General features: G+C 50.8%; 1 protein-coding gene across 11 annotated transcripts in view; it reads right to left on the bottom strand.

Annotated features, from left to right (window-relative positions):
- Nucleotides 1-17,075, bottom strand: part of TPM3 (tropomyosin 3) — a 28,872-nt gene that overhangs the window by 11,459 nt on the left and 338 nt on the right. For 3 of the 11 annotated variants that reach the window (XM_015813367.1, XM_029283611.1, XM_015813368.1), the window contains exons 1-5: nucleotides 10,447-10,578; nucleotides 2,301-2,434; nucleotides 1,762-1,879; nucleotides 1,527-1,597; nucleotides 461-536 (exon numbers count right to left, since the gene is read on the bottom strand). In XM_015813367.1, the coding sequence (XP_015668853.1) occupies nucleotides 461-536; nucleotides 1,527-1,597; nucleotides 1,762-1,879; nucleotides 2,301-2,434; nucleotides 10,447-10,578 (531 nt within the window). Of the gene's footprint in view, nucleotides 1-10; nucleotides 82-245; nucleotides 360-460; nucleotides 537-1,526; nucleotides 1,598-1,761; nucleotides 1,880-2,300; nucleotides 2,435-10,446; nucleotides 10,582-13,397; nucleotides 13,524-17,075 lie in introns of those variants that run through there. The other 8 variants (XM_015813366.1, XM_029283610.1, XM_015813365.1 and 5 more) reach the window with 5 other exon arrangements.

Here is a 17,075-nt window from a genome sequence, read left to right as displayed (position 1 = left end):
GCCCACTCACGATTCAGCCAGCTCAGCTCTTTCCTCGGTCCGCTCCAGATCTCCTTCAATGATCACCAGCTTACGAGCCACCTAGAAGGATGACGAGGGGTTTGCAAAGAGGGTCAACGGGGAAACGATGGAGCCGGCTCGGTCTGGGGGCTGAGGCACCGGGCTAGAGACCCCAAATCCCAGGTGACCCAGGGGGGAAATTTCCACAAAAGAAACTGAGGCTGCCAGGACGGAGGGCCACCCACCTCCTCGTACTTCCGGTCGGCTTCCTCAGCGATGTGCTTGGCCTCCTTCAGCTGGATCTCCTGCAGCTCCATCTTCTCCTCGTCCTTCAGGGCTCGGTTTTCAATGACTTTCATGCCCCTGTTGGGGGGAAGGGAGGGAGGGAGGGAGGGAGGGAGGGGGGAAGGAAGAAAGGGAGGAAGGACGNAGAGAGAGAAAGAAGGAAAGAGATTAGTACCTTTTCTTCAGCCTGAGAAAGGAACTTCAAGTTCTGATCCATCAGCTGGTTCTGCTTGTTCATTTCTCGCAAACGGCTGGTTTAAGGAGGGCCGGGAGGCGCGGGTTCGAAGGGGAGGGGGGGCCGGAAAGGATCAGCCGCGGCGACGGCAGCGACAACGGGGGGGGGGGAAGAAGCAAAGCAGCCGTAAAAGGGCAGGCGGGCGAGGAAAAAAGGGAGAAAAGGAAAAATAAAAAAAAATTGGTCACAACAACACATGCTTGGCGGGCAGGGAGCGGATTTGAGGGGGTGCGTGCCACGGGGTTTGGGGTGGATGGGGGGTGGAGAAGGGACTCATTACACGAGGCCAAGAAGCTCAACGGGGGTGTACGTGTGTGTCAAAATGAAAGCCGCAACTCCAGGTGTGGTTGTGTGGAAAGTGGCTTAACGCAGCCCGTGTTGGTGCACCCATCCTCCCCGCCTGTTCAGACATGCAACCGGCGGTCTGGGGCAGGAGGGGGGGGTGTCTCCAACATTGGCCACTTTAAAGACTTGTGGACTTCAACTCCCAGAATCCCCCAGCCAGCCATGCTGGATACACATCTTTGTTCCTTGGTGAATTCGGTTGGATACAGAAGTCCACAGGACTTAAAATGGCTGAGTTTGGAGACCTGGCTGGGGAATTCTGGGCGTTGAAGTCCACAGGTCTTAAAGTGGCACAGGTTGGAGACCCCCGGTTTGGGGAGAGAACAAGACTGCTCAATCGAAGCAGGAAGTGGGGTGAATTTTAACAGCCGGTGTCCAGGTGCTCGGGGGAATGCGAGGCCCGCCATGTCGGAGTGGCCAACACAATGGGGTTGTAGGCTTTGAATGCGGACGTCTCCCTGCCTCCAGTCCCACCGCGTCCTTCCGGGAAAGGCCAAGACGGAAGGAGCAACGTCCAACTCTCTCCCCTTCCACCCTCCCCAGCTTCAGGCCTCATCTAACTGGGAATGGGGGGGGGAGAGGCAAAAGCCGCTGGTGTTAGCGATCCATGCGGGGCAGGGCAGAGTGGGGGGGGTTCATGCTGAAGGAGCTGCCCACTCACGATTCAGCCAGCTCAGCTCTTTCCTCGGTCCGCTCCAGATCTCCTTCAATGATCACCAGCTTACGAGCCACCTAGAAGGATGACGAGGGGTTTGCAAAGAGGGTCAACGGGGAAACGATGGAGCCAGCTCGGTCTGGGGGCTGAGGCACCGGGCTAGAGACCCCAAATCCCAGGTGACCCAGGGGGGAAATTTCCACAAAAGAAATTGAGGCTGCCAGGACGGAGGGCCACCCACCTCCTCGTACTTCCGGTCGGCTTCCTCAGCGATGTGCTTGGCCTCCTTCAGCTGGATCTCCTGCAGCTCCATCTTCTCCTCGTCCTTCAGGGCTCGGTTTTCAATGACTTTCATGCCCCTGTTGGGGGGGAGGGAGGGAGGGAGGGAGGGGGGAAGGAAGAAAGGGAGGAAGGACGAGGGAAGGAGGAAGGAAGGAGGAAGGAAAAGAGGGAGGGAGGGAGGGAGGAAGGGAATAGACAGGGGAAGGGAGGAAGGAAGGAAGGAAGGAAAAGAGGGAGGGAGAAAGGAAGGAGGGAAGTAAAGGAGGAAGGAAAAGAGGGAGGAAGGAAGGAAAGGAATAGACAGGGGAAGGGAGAAAGGAAGGAGGGAAGGAAAGGAGGGAGGGAGGGAGGGAGGAAGGAAGAAAGAGACAGGACAATTGCATGACGACCTGCTTTACCAACCGGGGCTATTACAGTCATAAATCAGGGACCCCCTGTTCCAAGCCATTCAGAAGCCCCCCTGGCTTGCCAACCAAGCCCCCCCTCCCCTCTCCCTACCTCTCGCTCTCGTCCGCAGCCTTCTCGGCCTCCTCCAACTTCTGCAAGGCCGTGGAGAGCCGCTCCTGCGCCCGGTCCAGCTCCTCCTCAACCAGCTGGATGCGGCGGTTCAAGGAGGCCACCTCGGCTTCAGCCTGGGGGGGGGGAGGGAGGGAGGGGAGGGGGGGAGACCAGGTCATAAATTAACCCCCAACAGAGCAAAGAGCCCCCAGCATTTTACGACCCATTGGCAGCCCCTGTCCGGCCCAGGCGGGCGGCTTCCTCACGGAGTCCCCCGCTCAGCCGAAATGTTCTGTTGGTAAGCGGGGTTTGCCCCATTTGACAACGTTTCCTGCCATAGTTGTTAAGTGAATTTGGCTTGGCTGGTCAGAAGGCCCCAAAAGGGGATCCCACAACCCCCCCCAGGACACAGCAAGCGTCATAAGTATGGGTCAGCGGCCGAGCGTCTCAATTTTGATCTCATGACCCTGGGGATGCTGCGACGGTCATAAGTGTGAAAAATGGTCCTAAGTCTCTTTCTTTCCTTCTTTCCCTTTCCTTCCTTCCTTCCTCCCTTCTTCTCCTGCCCCTCCTCCTCCTCCTCTCCTTCCATCTCCTCCTCCCTCCCTCCCTCCCTCCCTCCCATCCATCCATCCATCCATCTATCTCCTCCCTTCCTCCCTCCCTCCCTCCTCCTCCTCCCCCTGCCCCCCTCTGGGCCACCATCTGCTGCCCAGCTTAATCCCCACCAATCTTCAGATGCTCTTAGCAGGGGCACCTTCCCGGCCGGAGCGTCCCGGGCTGAGGCTGACAAGGTCTCAGCCGCTGATCTGCAGCAGCACCCTTGACCCGGGGCAGGTTGCAAGGAAGCGCCCACCTGGCCAGAGGGGGGTCTCCCTTGCAAGGCTGGCGTTGCTTCAAGACCATACCGGTTGCCATGGGTGTCGGCTGCTTTGGGAGCTAAATCCAGAGATTGCTTAGTTTTTTAAAAGACAGACTTGGCAATTTTAAGAAAGGTGGACTTCCACTCCCAGAATTCCCCCAGTCAGCAGGCTGGCTAGGGGATTCTGGGAGCCGAAGCCCACCCCCCTTAAACCAAGACAGAGAAACAATGGGACAGGGCCGAGCAACACAGACCCCGATTTGCAACTTCCCTCACTTGCCAGGGAGTTTTTTTGGTTTTTTTTAAAAGAACAATTTCCCCAGCTCTTCACAACTATTGGGGGTGGGAGGAGGGAATCTGCTGGACTTCAACTGCTGGGAATGTCACCCCTCAAGAGGGCAACTGTGATTGTGATTGTGTGTGTGTGTGTGATAAGGCAGCTCCTGGCATCCAGAGCCTACCCCCTCCCCCTTATGGGAATCCAGCAGAAAACTTGGGGAAACTCCACTGCCCCCACCCCCCTTGGTTTGCAAAATTGCTTCCAGAGCCAGTCCTAGAAGCCCCCCCCCCCACTGCTGCCCTCCCCAAGGAGCCTCCTTGCAAGCAGACAAAGAAAGCCAGCCACCACTGGAGGGGGCAAAGGAATGTGAGAGCGCCAGCCAGCCGGGAAGGGAAGGGAAGGCGTGGGAACAGGGCCAGCGCTGCCCCAGAGCCAAGTCCGCAGGGAGGGAGGGGCTCCAGAAGGAAGGGGCACCCTCAGCTTGAGGACTGGAGACTAAACCATAGGAATTGGGTATGTCTGGCTGAATGAAAAGAAGGACTAGAGGGGCTGCCCCAAAGCCCCTGAAGGCAGGACAAGAAGCAACGGATGGAGACGAATCAAGGAGAGAAGCAACCTGGAACTAAGGAGGAATTTCCTGAGAGTGAGGACAATTAACCAGTGGAACAGCTTGCCACCAGAAGTTGTGGGTGCTCCATCACCGGAGGTTTTTAAGAAGAGACTGGACAGCCACTTGTCTGAAATGGTCTAGGGTCTCCTGCTTGAGCAGGGGGTTGGACTGGAAGACCTCCAAGGTCCCTTCCAGCTCTATTCTGACTGAAATATGTAAACTATAACAGTGTTGGGAGAAGGGACCGTGAAGGTCTTCTAGTCCAACTGCTCAAGCAGGAAGCCCTAGATCATTTCAATCAATCAGAATAGAATAGAATAGAATAGAATAGAATAGAATAGAATAGAATAGAATAGAACGGAGAATAGAATAGAATAGAACAGAACAGAATAGAATAGGCTTTGATTTGATCAGGATAATAGGATGAAACTGATGCTAGATGCAGAGTGGACCTCTTAGCCCCATGCTGGATGGTGCATGACGTTGGCACAGCTGCGTGTTCCCCACTAACAGCCTGGCACTGAAGCATTGTGGTGACCTGGTCAGAAGCGGCGTCTTCAGACATCTGCAAATTTCCCTGCCAGGCTCCTTGTCAACCCCAGCAATGTCAGGATGCCGACTTTTTCCGCCTGTCAGCTTTAATCTCAATTTAATCTCAACTCTCTTTTCTGTAATGTGGTCACCAAAACTAGGATGCAGCATTCCAGGTGTGGTCTTAAGCTTAGCCACTTTAAGATGCCTAGACCACAACTCCCAGTATTTCCCCAGCTAGCAATTTCAAATCACGGGGACTAGAAACCTGCTCAAGCAGAAGCCAAACTCAATGGAACAGAATCCCCAGCAGAATCTGTCTGGCAAAGCTTGAAAAGGATTGTTTCTCTTTTAAGCATCTTTTAAGCGAAGCTTTATCAGCAGGACTTAAAAGGGATTTTATCACAGGATCCCTCGGCTAATTTTGCATCATCATCGATGCTATCACTCAAGCCCACACAAGCCCCAAAGGCAGCTGGAGGTCTGTTTCCAGACCCCCCCCCCAAACCAACGTGCAACAGGACAGTGTCGAAATGAAAGAACGCCCCGGGTGAGCCAGCCAGATGTTTTTCAAAGACTCAGCCACATCTGCAGGCTCTCGGTGGGTGCTACGTGGGGGATCTGCAAGCTGAGGGACAGATTGTGAGGCTGTTGCAAGGGGGGGGTCTCCTCGGTCCAGCAATGTCTCCCCCGCCACCCCCAGGCAGATTTCGGCAGGCAGCCAATGTGGGAACCAGGTCGCTTCAAATAACCTTGCCCAAACCCACCAGCCGGGCTTCTGACAGAGGGGTCTCCAAAATTTGCAACTGTTAAGACTTGTGGACTTCCACTCCCAGAATTCCCCAGCCAGCCTGCCTTAAAATGGGTGGGCTTCCACTCCCAGAATTCCCCAGCCAGCCTGCTTTAAGACGGGTGGACCTCAGCTCCCAGAATTCCCCAACCATCTTGATTTAAGCTATTTGGACTTCAGTGTCCAGAATTCCCCAACCAGCCTGCTTTAAGACAGGTGGGCTTCAACGCCCAGAATCCCCCAGCCACGAGGCTTTTAAGAGATTTGGACTTCCACTCCCAGAACTTGAACCCAGAGCAAAGGGGAATCCCTTAACTCAGCCTTGCCCAGCAGACATTGGACAGCGGCCTGCTCAAAAAAGCAGACCTGTTTTTTTCCAACAAACCAGAGACCCCACCCACCCACTCACTCACCCACCCACCCCCCTAAGCAAAGTCAAGGCCCTCCCGGGCACCAGGCCCGCCTTGTTTACCTCTGGGCTGCTCCCATAAAGTCTGAAAAGAAGATATGGGGAGGGGGGGCTGGGAACCAGGCCGGGGTGGGTGGGGAGGTGGACGGAGATTGACCGATTGCTTCCCAGCCCAGACTCCCTGTCTCCCTTCTTCAGAGGAAGACCAGCCTGCTATAAATCTTTTTCCCCCCCTCCCCAAAGGCCTGCTGACAACCCCCCCCCCCCATTTTCTCAAGCTGCTTCCCATCCCCATCAAAATAAAAAAAGTGGAATTTAGGAGAGACAGAGGGGAAGGGGGAAAAAAAAGAACAGTCTATCTGTGGGCTTGGAAAGCTTTTGCACACAAACACCACAAGGCTTTTTTTTTTTGAGGGGGGGCGCTTGAAGGACCCGCAAAAGGGAGAACAGAGGAGCCTCTGTGCCATCAGTGGCCAGGACAAAAGGAGAAGTCACAGAGCTTTCAGGGGGGGCTGGGGGGGGAGAAGAGAAGAGGCCTAGAGGATTTTATTCATCCTTACATGTTAATCCCCAGTAGTTCTGCTTGATTTTCCTATCTCTGCAAAGAGCTCACACGCACGCACGCACGCACGCACAAAAAGGGAGGGCTGCTGATCAACGAGGGGGGAATCGGTCAATGCAGAATAGAGCTGGAAGGGACCTTGGAGGTCATCTAGTCCAGCTCCCCTGGGCTCGAGCAGGAGAGCTTATACAATTTCAGACGAGTGGCTGTCCCAGTCTCTTCTGAAAGGCCTCCAGGGATGGAGCAGCCACAACTTCTGGAGAAGGAAGGAAGGAAGGAAAAATAACAGAATTGGAAGGGACCTTAGAGGTCTTCTAGTTCAACCCCCTGCTCCAGCAGGAAACCCCCTATCCTATTTCAGACAAATGGCTCTTAAAAACCTCCAGTGATGGAGCACCCACAACTTCTGGAGGCAAGCAGTTCCCCTGGTTAATTCTTCTCATTGTTAGGCAATTGAAGGTGCGGGGCGAAGCGAATCCAACTTCCCCATTAACTCTTGCTTGTCAGACGGTCACAAAAGGGGATCGCAGTGTTATTTATCATATTGATGCATATTTATCAGCAGGATCCCCAGGACGCTGCGGCCGTCATAAACACGAGTCAGTTGCCAAGCGTCTGAATTTTGACCAGGGGATGCTGCAACAGTCTTAAGTGCAGAAAACGGCCCTAAGTCCCCTTTTTTCAGCGATGTTGTAACTTCCAACGGTCACTAAACAGACTAAGTCAACGACTACCTGAATCTAAGGTTTGTGCTAGGTCAAGAGATTTAACCACCATCAAAGGATTTAACCAGGCCCATTTTCCTGCTTCTTAATACAGAGGAAGTCCCCGTTTCCCAGGTCACTTTCTACAACACCCCTATTAGCAGAAAGCCGCACTCAAGCCAAGTATTTATAATATTTACTTTTTCTTGGTAAGTGCAGATAAGAAAGCGGGCAAGGGACAAACTCGGGACGGCTGGCACAACAACACGGTGATTAAAAACTCTCCAGACAAGGAAGTCGAGGGCGTAAAAAAACCAAGAACTGGCAGGTGTTTCAGATCCACACCTAAGCAACGAAAGAACTCCTGATTTTTCTAGGGCACTCTTTAAAATAAAAATCACCGTTTTTTGCCACGGTGTTAAGCAAATCACTGAGAAAGTCGCAACTTTTGACTCCAGCACCCTGCCAAGTTTATAAATCCACGGCGGTGCATTTTGCTGCAACATTTTGCTGCAACGGTCGTAAGTGCGAGGATGGGGTTAAAGTTGGGTGTGTCATCATTTCGAACAGCGCTAAACAAATCATTGTTAAGTCAAGGACCAGCTCTAGATAGTAATCACCTGCGCAGCTTCAGGGTACACACCAACCCCTATTTTTAGGAAACTAAAAAAACAGGGCTTTTTTTTTTTTAAAAAAAGTTCATTATTTCTTTTCTCCAAATGCATTGGGAAAGGACGACCAAACGCCGGAGCCACACATGCACACAGACACACATGTACAAAAAAGGGCAAGCAGGACCTTGGGCCGAATCTGCCATTCTACAAAAAAAAAGGGGGGGTGAATCCCACTTTCCCTAATCAAAAGAGAGAGAAAAAAAATAAAGAATTGGGATCCACCCCAAGGCTTTATCTACTGCCATAGGAAGAGAGTTTGGTTTTAAGTTGCTGTTAATACAGAATGCATATTTCCCCCCCCCCACGCTGCTGTAAGGATGAAAAATGGCAAAACACACACACACACACACACAGAGCGAGCTGGCTTGCCTCACCCCCCCCAGCCCCCAGCTTGATCTGGGCTGTACAAAAGAGCGAAAGAATGGAGAGATTCAAGTGACACACATACACAAAACACACACACACACACACCCTCTAACCAGGCAGGAAACAGGGCATCATCTCCACCCCTCCCTGGGCACGGCCTGGACGGCTGCCCCATTTCCTAAATAGGCAAAAGGAGCCACTGCCGCTGACCCACTTCCCTCCCGGAAAGCCAACGCCTCTCTGAATTAATTCTGATTTTTTAGAGATATATAAAAAGGCACAGGGATGCTCCAATGCCTCTCTGAATTTATTCTGAATTTGGGGGGGGGGGGTAAAGACAGATGCTCCATTGGTACAGCCAGGAAAAAAACGCTCAGCCTTGCACGCTCCTTCCCGGCTTTGCACGCCCAAGAGGCCCCCCCTTTTGCATAAGCAAGCTATCATCGATTCCTTCCCTGTCGCAGGCCTCCAGATGTCGTAAAAATCTTTTTTTAATTTCAGCTTCCCAGCACTAAGGATAAAAAGATCCCCCCCTTTTTTTTTTCTTTTTTACTTCTTCCTTAATCCGATTCCATTTTACTGCCTGGGTTGAGAGGGCTTAATGGGACATCTTCCTGTTTTTAATCTCTCCGTCTCGCCCTTCCGCAGCCGAGCCTCACTGTCTACCTGATCCCTTTTAGCAAAAGCCAAGATCACCCATCCATCCACCGTTCCTCCCTGCACGGTCCCCCATCTAAACTCTGATCCTTTGGGGGGGGGAGATCTCCCTTTCTCTCTCTCCTGCAAGGGATCTGGCTTCTTCTGCTATCCAGCCCCCCTCCACCCCCCCAATCCTGCTGTAAACTCAAGTTATTTCACTTTTTTTTTTTTAAAAGGGATATATACTAGATCCCCGGGGTTTCATAGGCAAGGAGGAAAAAAAAATATTAAACTCAGGTTAAATATGTTTTGGAGGCCTGAGGCCAGACTGGGGTGGGGCAGCGGAAAGAGACAGCTGCTCCACACCAAAGGAAGCAAATGAAGACATTGCTGACTAAATGTATATTAAAAATTTGATTTCTATCAGGATTGGATCTCTCAGTGCACAACTTCGGAAGGGGGTTAAGGCACGGGGGTCTTCCCTCTCCTAGCAGAGCAACTAGTTGTACAACCTGCCTGGGACCACACACACAGGGAGGGGTAAATTATTATTCCAGACAAGCCAACTTGAGTCATGCGTGGGTGGGGAGAGGTAGATCAAGCCTCCAGCTTCAAAGGCAGTGTACCAGATGCCAGGAAGATGACAAGGTAATTGGAGGAAGCAGCTACCTGAGGCTTCTGGTGGAAAGGCATCTTGGAACCAGATTAGAGTCTGCTACTAGTAAAGATGGGTGGAAGAGAACCTCCAGGGACAGGGAGGGTCTATCCCCAAGGATCCTTGGGGATGCAGCAGAAAGTCTAAGGGAAAGGATCCGATACAGCAAAGGATGCTCTCCTTGTCTTGCTCACGGCCTCCCCTGGTGGGATGAAGCTTCCCACTAGTTCCAACCATGTTCTGCACACCAGGAGATGGGCACTCTTCCCATGCTCAGAGGCAACATTGCTGGGAAGGTGAAGCATTTCATTAGCAAAGGCTGGGAGCCTGTAGTCTGTTTCCTTCCAGAAGTAACCAAGATTAAGGAAAAAAAGGATGACAACCAGGGCCACTTTCAGAGGGGTGGACTTCAACTCCCAGAATCCCCCCAACCAGCCAAGTCCTGTTCTAAACACAAGGCCAACCGCAGGGGATTCTGGGTAGCGCCCCCCCCCCAGGTTGTCTTCCCTCACTGGGTCCCCATCAATTTGAGATGTCACCAACAGCATCTGCAGGAGAATAGCTACAGGCAGGGGATTATGGGAAACAACCCACTCCCCCTTTAAAGCATCTCCCCCAAAGCATTCTGGGAAACCCCTTTCCCCCCCCCCTTTTAAAGCCTCCCCATCAGTTTGGCGAGCTGCAAAGTCATCAGGGAAACCCCTCATCCCTTTGAGGCTCTCCAACAGGGGATTCTGGATAAAAGTCCCCCCCTCTTCCAGCATCATCTCATCAGCTTTGCCAGCCCCAAAGCATTCTGGGAACCCCCTCCCACTTTTCTAAGCTCCCCCCAGCTTGCCCAGCCCCAAGGCATTCTGGGAAAACCTCTCCCCTTTTCTAAGCTCCCCCCCACCTTGACTAGCCCCAAGGNTTCTAAGCTCCCCCCCAGCTTGCCCAGCCCCAAGGCATTCTGGGAAGACCCCCCGCCCTCGAGGGGACGGGAATTCTGGGAGAAGAGCTGCCCCCAGCCTCTCGCTCGCCCCCCCCCGGCCCCGCGCGGGGGATTATGGGTCCCCCCAGCCCACCTGCTCGCGGGCGCGCCGCTCGGCCTCGGCCTCCCGCTGCAGCCGCTCGGCGCGCTCGTCGGCCTCGTCGGCGTGCTGCTGCAGCACCTGGATCTTGCGCTTCACCGCCTCGATGGTGGTCGCGCCCGCCATGGCCGCCCCGGCGCCTCTCCTGCCGCTCCTGCCGCTGCCCGCGCCCGCCCCGCCCTCAAATACCGGGGCGCGCCCCGCCCCGTGACGTCACGCGCCCCGCGGGCCCCGGATGACGACGACAACGCCCTGCGCCCGTTGCCCTGGAGACCTGCGCCGCTCCGCCCCGCCCGCCCGCCCGCCCGCCCGCCACAAATACCAGGACGTGCCACGCCCCCTCATGACGCCACCACGGCGTTGCCCTGGAGAGTGGCGCCACGCCCAACCTGACTTGCTGGGGGATTCTGGGAGTTGGAGTCCACCCCTCTTAATTCAAGCTGGCTGGGGGGTTCTGGGAGTTGAGGTCCTCCCCTCTTAAAGCATCCTGGCTTGGGGATTCTGGGAGTTGAAGTCCTCCCCAATTAAAGCAAGATGGATGGGAGATTCTTGGAATTGAAGTCCGCCCCTCTTAAAGCAGGCTGGCTGGAGGATTCTGGGAGTTGAAGTCCTCCCCAATTAAAGCAGGCTGACTGGGGGATTCTGGGAGCTGAAGTCCACCCATCTCTAAACTGCTGAAGTTTTGAAACCGCACAATTAATACCCAGGCTCTACCCCTTTGACCTCACAGCCATGACGCCTGAATTGGCCCCTGTCCCTATGGGGAGCATTGCTCTGATCAATGGGATGAGTTCTTTCCAGCACAGTCAGTTGATCGGTCAGTGGAACTAGGGGAAAAAAGGGGGCAGAAAAATCAGAATTTGGGGGAAAAATGGTTTGAAGAGTGCGAGATACACAGATAGACATATATGGGCATATATGGACCGTGGAATTAACCTACAGCATCTGAAGGTTTTTCTGTGGGGCTGGAAAGCATTCCTTTCTGCTGAGGTCCTCTCTTATTCTTTTTTTTTTCTGCTAGGAGAACACACAGAGACACACAGGCAGGACCACATAAATTCTTTCCCCCTTAGAAGATCAGTGGAAGATCTGAAAATCTATTTCCTACTGGTTTACGTTATTTATACTTGGGGTGGGAGGTTAAAAAAAAAAACAGCCAGAAGAGCAGGTTATGGTCCATTAAAGCTTAGCTGTAATCATGATTTATTTCTTTTAAAGTGTCAGGGGTGTTTTCGAGTCTAACTGTTGTGCCCAGTGGAAACTTTGGCTGCTGTGTTTGAATGGTGACATCAGTGTTTGTCGTGTCTTCTGGACTGGGAGGTTAGCTTCTGTGCTAAAACAAAATCAACACAGGGCTGCCTTAACAGCCAGGCTTGGCTCCCTGAGAATTTTGGATTACATGTTTTTTTATTTTCAAGTATCTAGTCCTTGTGAAGGTGCACTTGGAAGTGTAGATCAATTTAAAACCTGCAAGACTTTTTTCTTCATCATCAATTTAGACTTTGCAGATAGAAAGACAGACAGACACACAGACAGACACTTATGTTTTGAGCTACGGTATTTTCTCCTTCCTAATCAGAGTTTCTAATTTCCCGCTCCGCAAAATGGACCAGACAGGTCAGCCACAGGAAATGACTTGGCCAAATCTTCCCTGCAACTTTTTCTGGACCCATCATCCCCCTCCTTAGCCCGGCTTTGCACTTCGCCTCCGAGAACCGCCAAGCATTCCTCGCCCTGCCAGGCTGTCCTCTCGAGATGATTCACACCCTCTTCAGGGTCTCCTCTCTGCATGGCTGGCATGCCTAAGGAAAGACGCTTCGCTTTCCTTGCCAGCTGGCATCTCCCTCAGGGCTTCTCCACCACGGAAGCTTCCAGATGGGGGGACTTCAACTCCCATAATTCCCCAGCCAGCCTGCTTTAAGAGGGGTGGACTTCAACTCCTCTATTCTATTCTATTCTATTCTATTCTATTCTATTCTATTCTATTCTATTCTGTTCTGTTCTGTTCTGTTCTATTCCTCTATTCTGTCCTGTCCTGTCCTGTCCTGTCCTGTCCTATTCAACCAATGTCTCACCTAGCCACAGAAATGTAGACCTCCATTGTGGCTGTAGGTCAAGGTCTGACCTGTATTTAAGCACCCCAAAACTCAACCCCTCTCTCTTCACATTCTCCCCCTCCCCAATGGAGAACAGTCCAATGGCGCCCCCTCCAGGTAGAAGCCCCCCCCTCGGAGGCGATGACAGCCGGTGGGTCCATCCAAATACTTTGGGGTGATAAATCTGTACACAGCTGATCCCCTCTGAATGGCACCCAACAGCTGCACAGGGCGCTGACAGCCCTTCGGTGCGTGACAGATGGCTGAGCCAGCCCTACAGGGAGGAAACCGAGGCCGGGTTGGCCTGGGAAAGGCCCGCCAACTTTGTGACAAGGAGCTCGGCCGTCGACGGGGCCTTCCCTGCTCAACCTCAAGTGACATTCTCCCTTGGGCCTCCATTTATAGGCAGGGGAGACACGCCTGCTGCCAAGGCGAAGGACGAGGCTGTCCTTCGGCTTTTAAGAAGAGGCCGGACAGCCGCTTGTCCGAAATGTTTTAGGTGGGGTCTCCTGCCTCAGCAGGGGGTTGGACTGGATGACCTCCAAGGTCCATTCCAACTCTCTTAAGAACTGCAGGGACTGGCTGAAGGACCGCAGCCCAAAAAATCAAGTCATAAATGTGGGGACGGTCCCTACGATGAGACTCATTTTGAGAGATGGAAGCGGCATCCCAGTTGTGGCCGTAAGCCGAGGACTACCTATAAAGAGGACCGGACTCTCTCTGGGCTCGGCTGGGGCATCTGGGTATTGTAGTCCAGCCCTTTGTTGTAGTCCTGCAGAGGCGGCCCTTAGCCTTCCTCCTCTCCAGCACCTCCAGCCTGTTCCCCCCCCCCCCCCGTTTCATACATACGTCGGCCGCCTTTTTCTCAGCCACTTCCAGCTTCTCCTGAGCGTCTTTCAGGGCCTCCGAATATTTGTCCAACTCGTCTTCCGTCCCTTTCAGCTTCTTCTGCATGGCGACCAGCTCGTCTTCCAGCTGCGAGGGGGGAGGACAGGAAAGGAAAGGGGGAAATGGGTTATATGGGGGTCCCAAACGGGCCGTGGGCGTCTGCTGGGAAAGTGGGGGGGGGGGTTCTCTGTCCGGATCCTTCTGTCCTTCCCTATCCCTCCCTCCCTCCGTCTCCTTCCCTTCCTTCTTTCCTTCTTTCCTTCTTTCCTTCCTTCCTTCTCCCTCTTCCTCCTCACCTTCCCCTTCCTTCCTTCTCCCTCCCTCTCTTCCTCCTCCCCTTCCTTCCTCCCTCCCTCCCATCTTTTTTCTTTCTTCCTTTCCCCCTTCCATCCATCCATCTATTCTATTCTATTCTATTCTATTCCATTCCATTCCATTCCATTCCATTCTATTCTATATTCTATTCCTATTCTATTCCTATTCCAAATTCTATATTCTATTCTATTTTATTCTATATTCTATTCCTATTCTATTCATATTCCAAATTCTATATTCTATTCTATTATTATTTATATTCTACTCTACTCTACTCTACTCTACTCTACTCTACTCTACTCTACTCTACTCTACTCTGTTCTATTCTATTCTATTCTATTCTATTCTATTCTATTCTTCATTTCTCTATTTTATTCTGTATTCTGTATTCTGGCTTACAGTTCACAAAGACAGGAGTAGGAAGATAATTAAAATATGAAAACTACACTCATTAAAATATCCCAATAACGGGAACAGCCTCATTCTTATGGCCGGCCATCCAAGGAGGCTGCAGCTTTGCCCACTGAGATCAGAGGGCAGTTCGTCCCCATCAAATCTGTGCCAGCTAATCTCCTTCCTCTCTGTGTGTGTGTGCGTGTGTCATTGTGTAACCTGAGCTTTGCCTGGAAATAAAAACCAGGCAGGGAAGGAGCCCCCCCAGTCTATTGTCAGCTGCACGCTCACCCCAAAACCCCGCAGAGTATGACCCCCCCTCCCCTCCCTTCCATCTCTTCCCTGCCAAGGCTTTGCTCAGCCGGACCAAATAAGCAACCGGACATGAGCTTTGCATGGTCTTTCTCACTGCCCACAGGGTGCCACGCCACTCCGGCTGCCCACCCCGTTATGCCAACATGTGGCTTTCTGCCCCCCTCCCGCAGCCATCCACACCGAGATGAATGTGATCAGATCTCAGAATGTGCTCTCCGAGTGTCTCAGCAAAAAAAATCACAGGGTGGTCTCTGAGCATATGCCGAGTGCGCACAGGTTTACGGCACATGACAGCTGCAGCGAAATGTTAAAATGCTTCTTGATGTTGTGTTTCTTAAACACGGACCGGGGAGAAAACTCCCCAGGTGGCAAAGGGCAAAGAGCAGAGGGAGCCTCTGAACATGTGCAGAACGCGCTCAAAACTGCCAAGGGGGAGAAGGAGAAGAAGGAGGAATAACTCAGCCCCAACTCTTAGGTTAAAGGCATGGATTTGCAAAGCAATCAGAACAAAGAGGGCTAAGTGCACTTTGCAGTAGCTCGGAAACTCTATCTTTTTCTGTCTCTCTGTTTCACTCTCTCTTTCCTTCTTTCCTTCCTTCCTTCTTCCTTCCTTCCTTCCTTCCCTCTTTCTTTCTTTCCCTTCCTTCCCCCTCTAATCCATCTTTCCTGCCTCCTCTAATCCTTCCTTCCTTCCTTCTGTCTCTCTCCCTCCCTTTCTGTCTCTCTGTCTCTCATATCCGCTTCCTCTCTTCTCTCATCCCTGGAGAAACAGTCTTGTGGCTAAGCTCACAATCAATTAATTTAGTGTCCCAATGTTGGCAAGGTTACCTGAGGCCACTTAGTCTAACCCCCTGCTCAGCCCATCTTCACATTCCAGCACCCATGCCAAGTGACTGTCCAGCTCCACATTCAAAGAGAAAAAGGCCATCATCTTTCTGGGACATTCCTGCCACTCTCCACCCCCTCTTTAGTCTTAGGAATATAATTTTTTCTAACATAAAAATCTGCAGTAACTTCTTAAGTTAATTTAACTAAAATTAAGTTGAGTTACATTAGGTTTACTCAGCTCAACTTAATTTTACTTTACAAACTCAACTCAACTTAATTTTACTTTACTAGCTTAACTCAATTTAATTTTACCCTATTAATGTAACATAACTCAACTCAACCCAACTTAAATTTTACTTTATTTTACTTACAAACTCAGCTTAATTTTACTTGATTAACTCCATTCAAGTCAACTCAAGTCAACTCAACTTATCTTAAAATTTACTTAATTTTACTTTACTAACTCAACTCAACTCGACTTAATTCACTTAAATTAACTTAACCTCCATTATTTTCTCTCCTGCCCTCTAGAATGAATGAGAAGACATTTTTGCCCTGATCTTCCTTCTGTTGTTTTCCAAAGACCTGGTAGCAAGATGGGAACCAAACGAGTTTAATAAAGAAATAAAAATAAAAATAAATGTCCATCCCATCTACCCTCAATTGTCTTTGCTCAAGGCTAAAAGACGCCAGCACTTTCCATTTTTCAGCTTAATTGCTAATCTCCTGTTCAGCCTCGTTCGTTCCCTTTCTCGGACTGCATGCCAACTTTTTTCTGATATTTTTTTTTTAAACGCCTGGAAGTCAGAACCTTAAAAGGCACGGTCCACCCAAAGTAAAAAAATAAAATAAAATAGATTTGTTCCCTCCCTTGGTTACCCTTTTGTTGATGCGGCTTCGAAGAAAATAGATTTATTACGTCATTTCTAAGGCAATTTAAAATTGCTGTATTTATTTTTCCTGAAGCCACTTCGACAGTGGACAAAAACTATTCCCAAATCTTTTGCACATCTCCCGAGTACAAGCCGAATCCCTAATCAAAGAATTAAGCCTTTCGTTTCTGTTTTATAAAAAGGAGCTTTGGGTGAAATTTATTTGCCGGCTTTTAACTTATTTTGCGGATCAATCATCTGAGGTTTTCCTTCGCCTGCCTAAATTGGGGAAGGGGGTCTCCAACTCCGATTGGCGTTCTCTCCTCTTTTTTCTCCAAAGCACGGATAAGAAAATATTAAAAATGAGAGGACTGATCTTTTCAAGTTTACCCTTCAGTCCAGTTTGACCAGTTTACCCAGTGGAGGGGATTTTTGATGGGCAGTTTTAGAGATTGGCTTGCCCATCTAATTTATATTTAAACGTTTTGTCAAAAAGAACAGATGGAAAAATAAAGTTTTCTTGGCTCTTTTCAATATTTTCTCCCAGCCCTCTGAAGCCGAGACGTTTTTGAGAAAAGTTTTCTTTCCCGGTAAAAGCTTTAATGTAGCTTAAGATTGCAAGAGAGATTTTAATAAAGGCAGGAATATTCCTGCTAAATTTTTTTTTGAAGACTTATAAGCTCACGGTGGTTCCTGTCAATGCAAGGTTTCCCAAATTGGAGATTGCTGGGATTGAGGACCAGATCGTTACTTTAATCTAAATCCCAGATTCCTTTATAGGACAAACCTAAGCCAGGTTTTTTGGGGGGTTTTTTTATCTGGAATTTGGGAAAAACATTGGATTTTAGCCAAATTTTCTGGGCTCAGTCCTGAATCAAGAACTTATTTACCCCAAGCAAGAAGAGAGAAATAAAAC

The sequence above is a fragment of the Protobothrops mucrosquamatus genome, unplaced genomic scaffold (assembly GCF_001527695.2).
Source record: "Protobothrops mucrosquamatus isolate PMUCROS unplaced genomic scaffold, P.Mucros_1.0 scaffold154, whole genome shotgun sequence".
In the NCBI taxonomy this organism is placed as follows: domain Eukaryota; kingdom Metazoa; phylum Chordata; class Lepidosauria; order Squamata; family Viperidae; genus Protobothrops; species Protobothrops mucrosquamatus.
The sequence above is the reverse complement of the archived record's forward strand: the minus strand, read 5'-3'. Positions and strand labels throughout refer to the sequence as shown.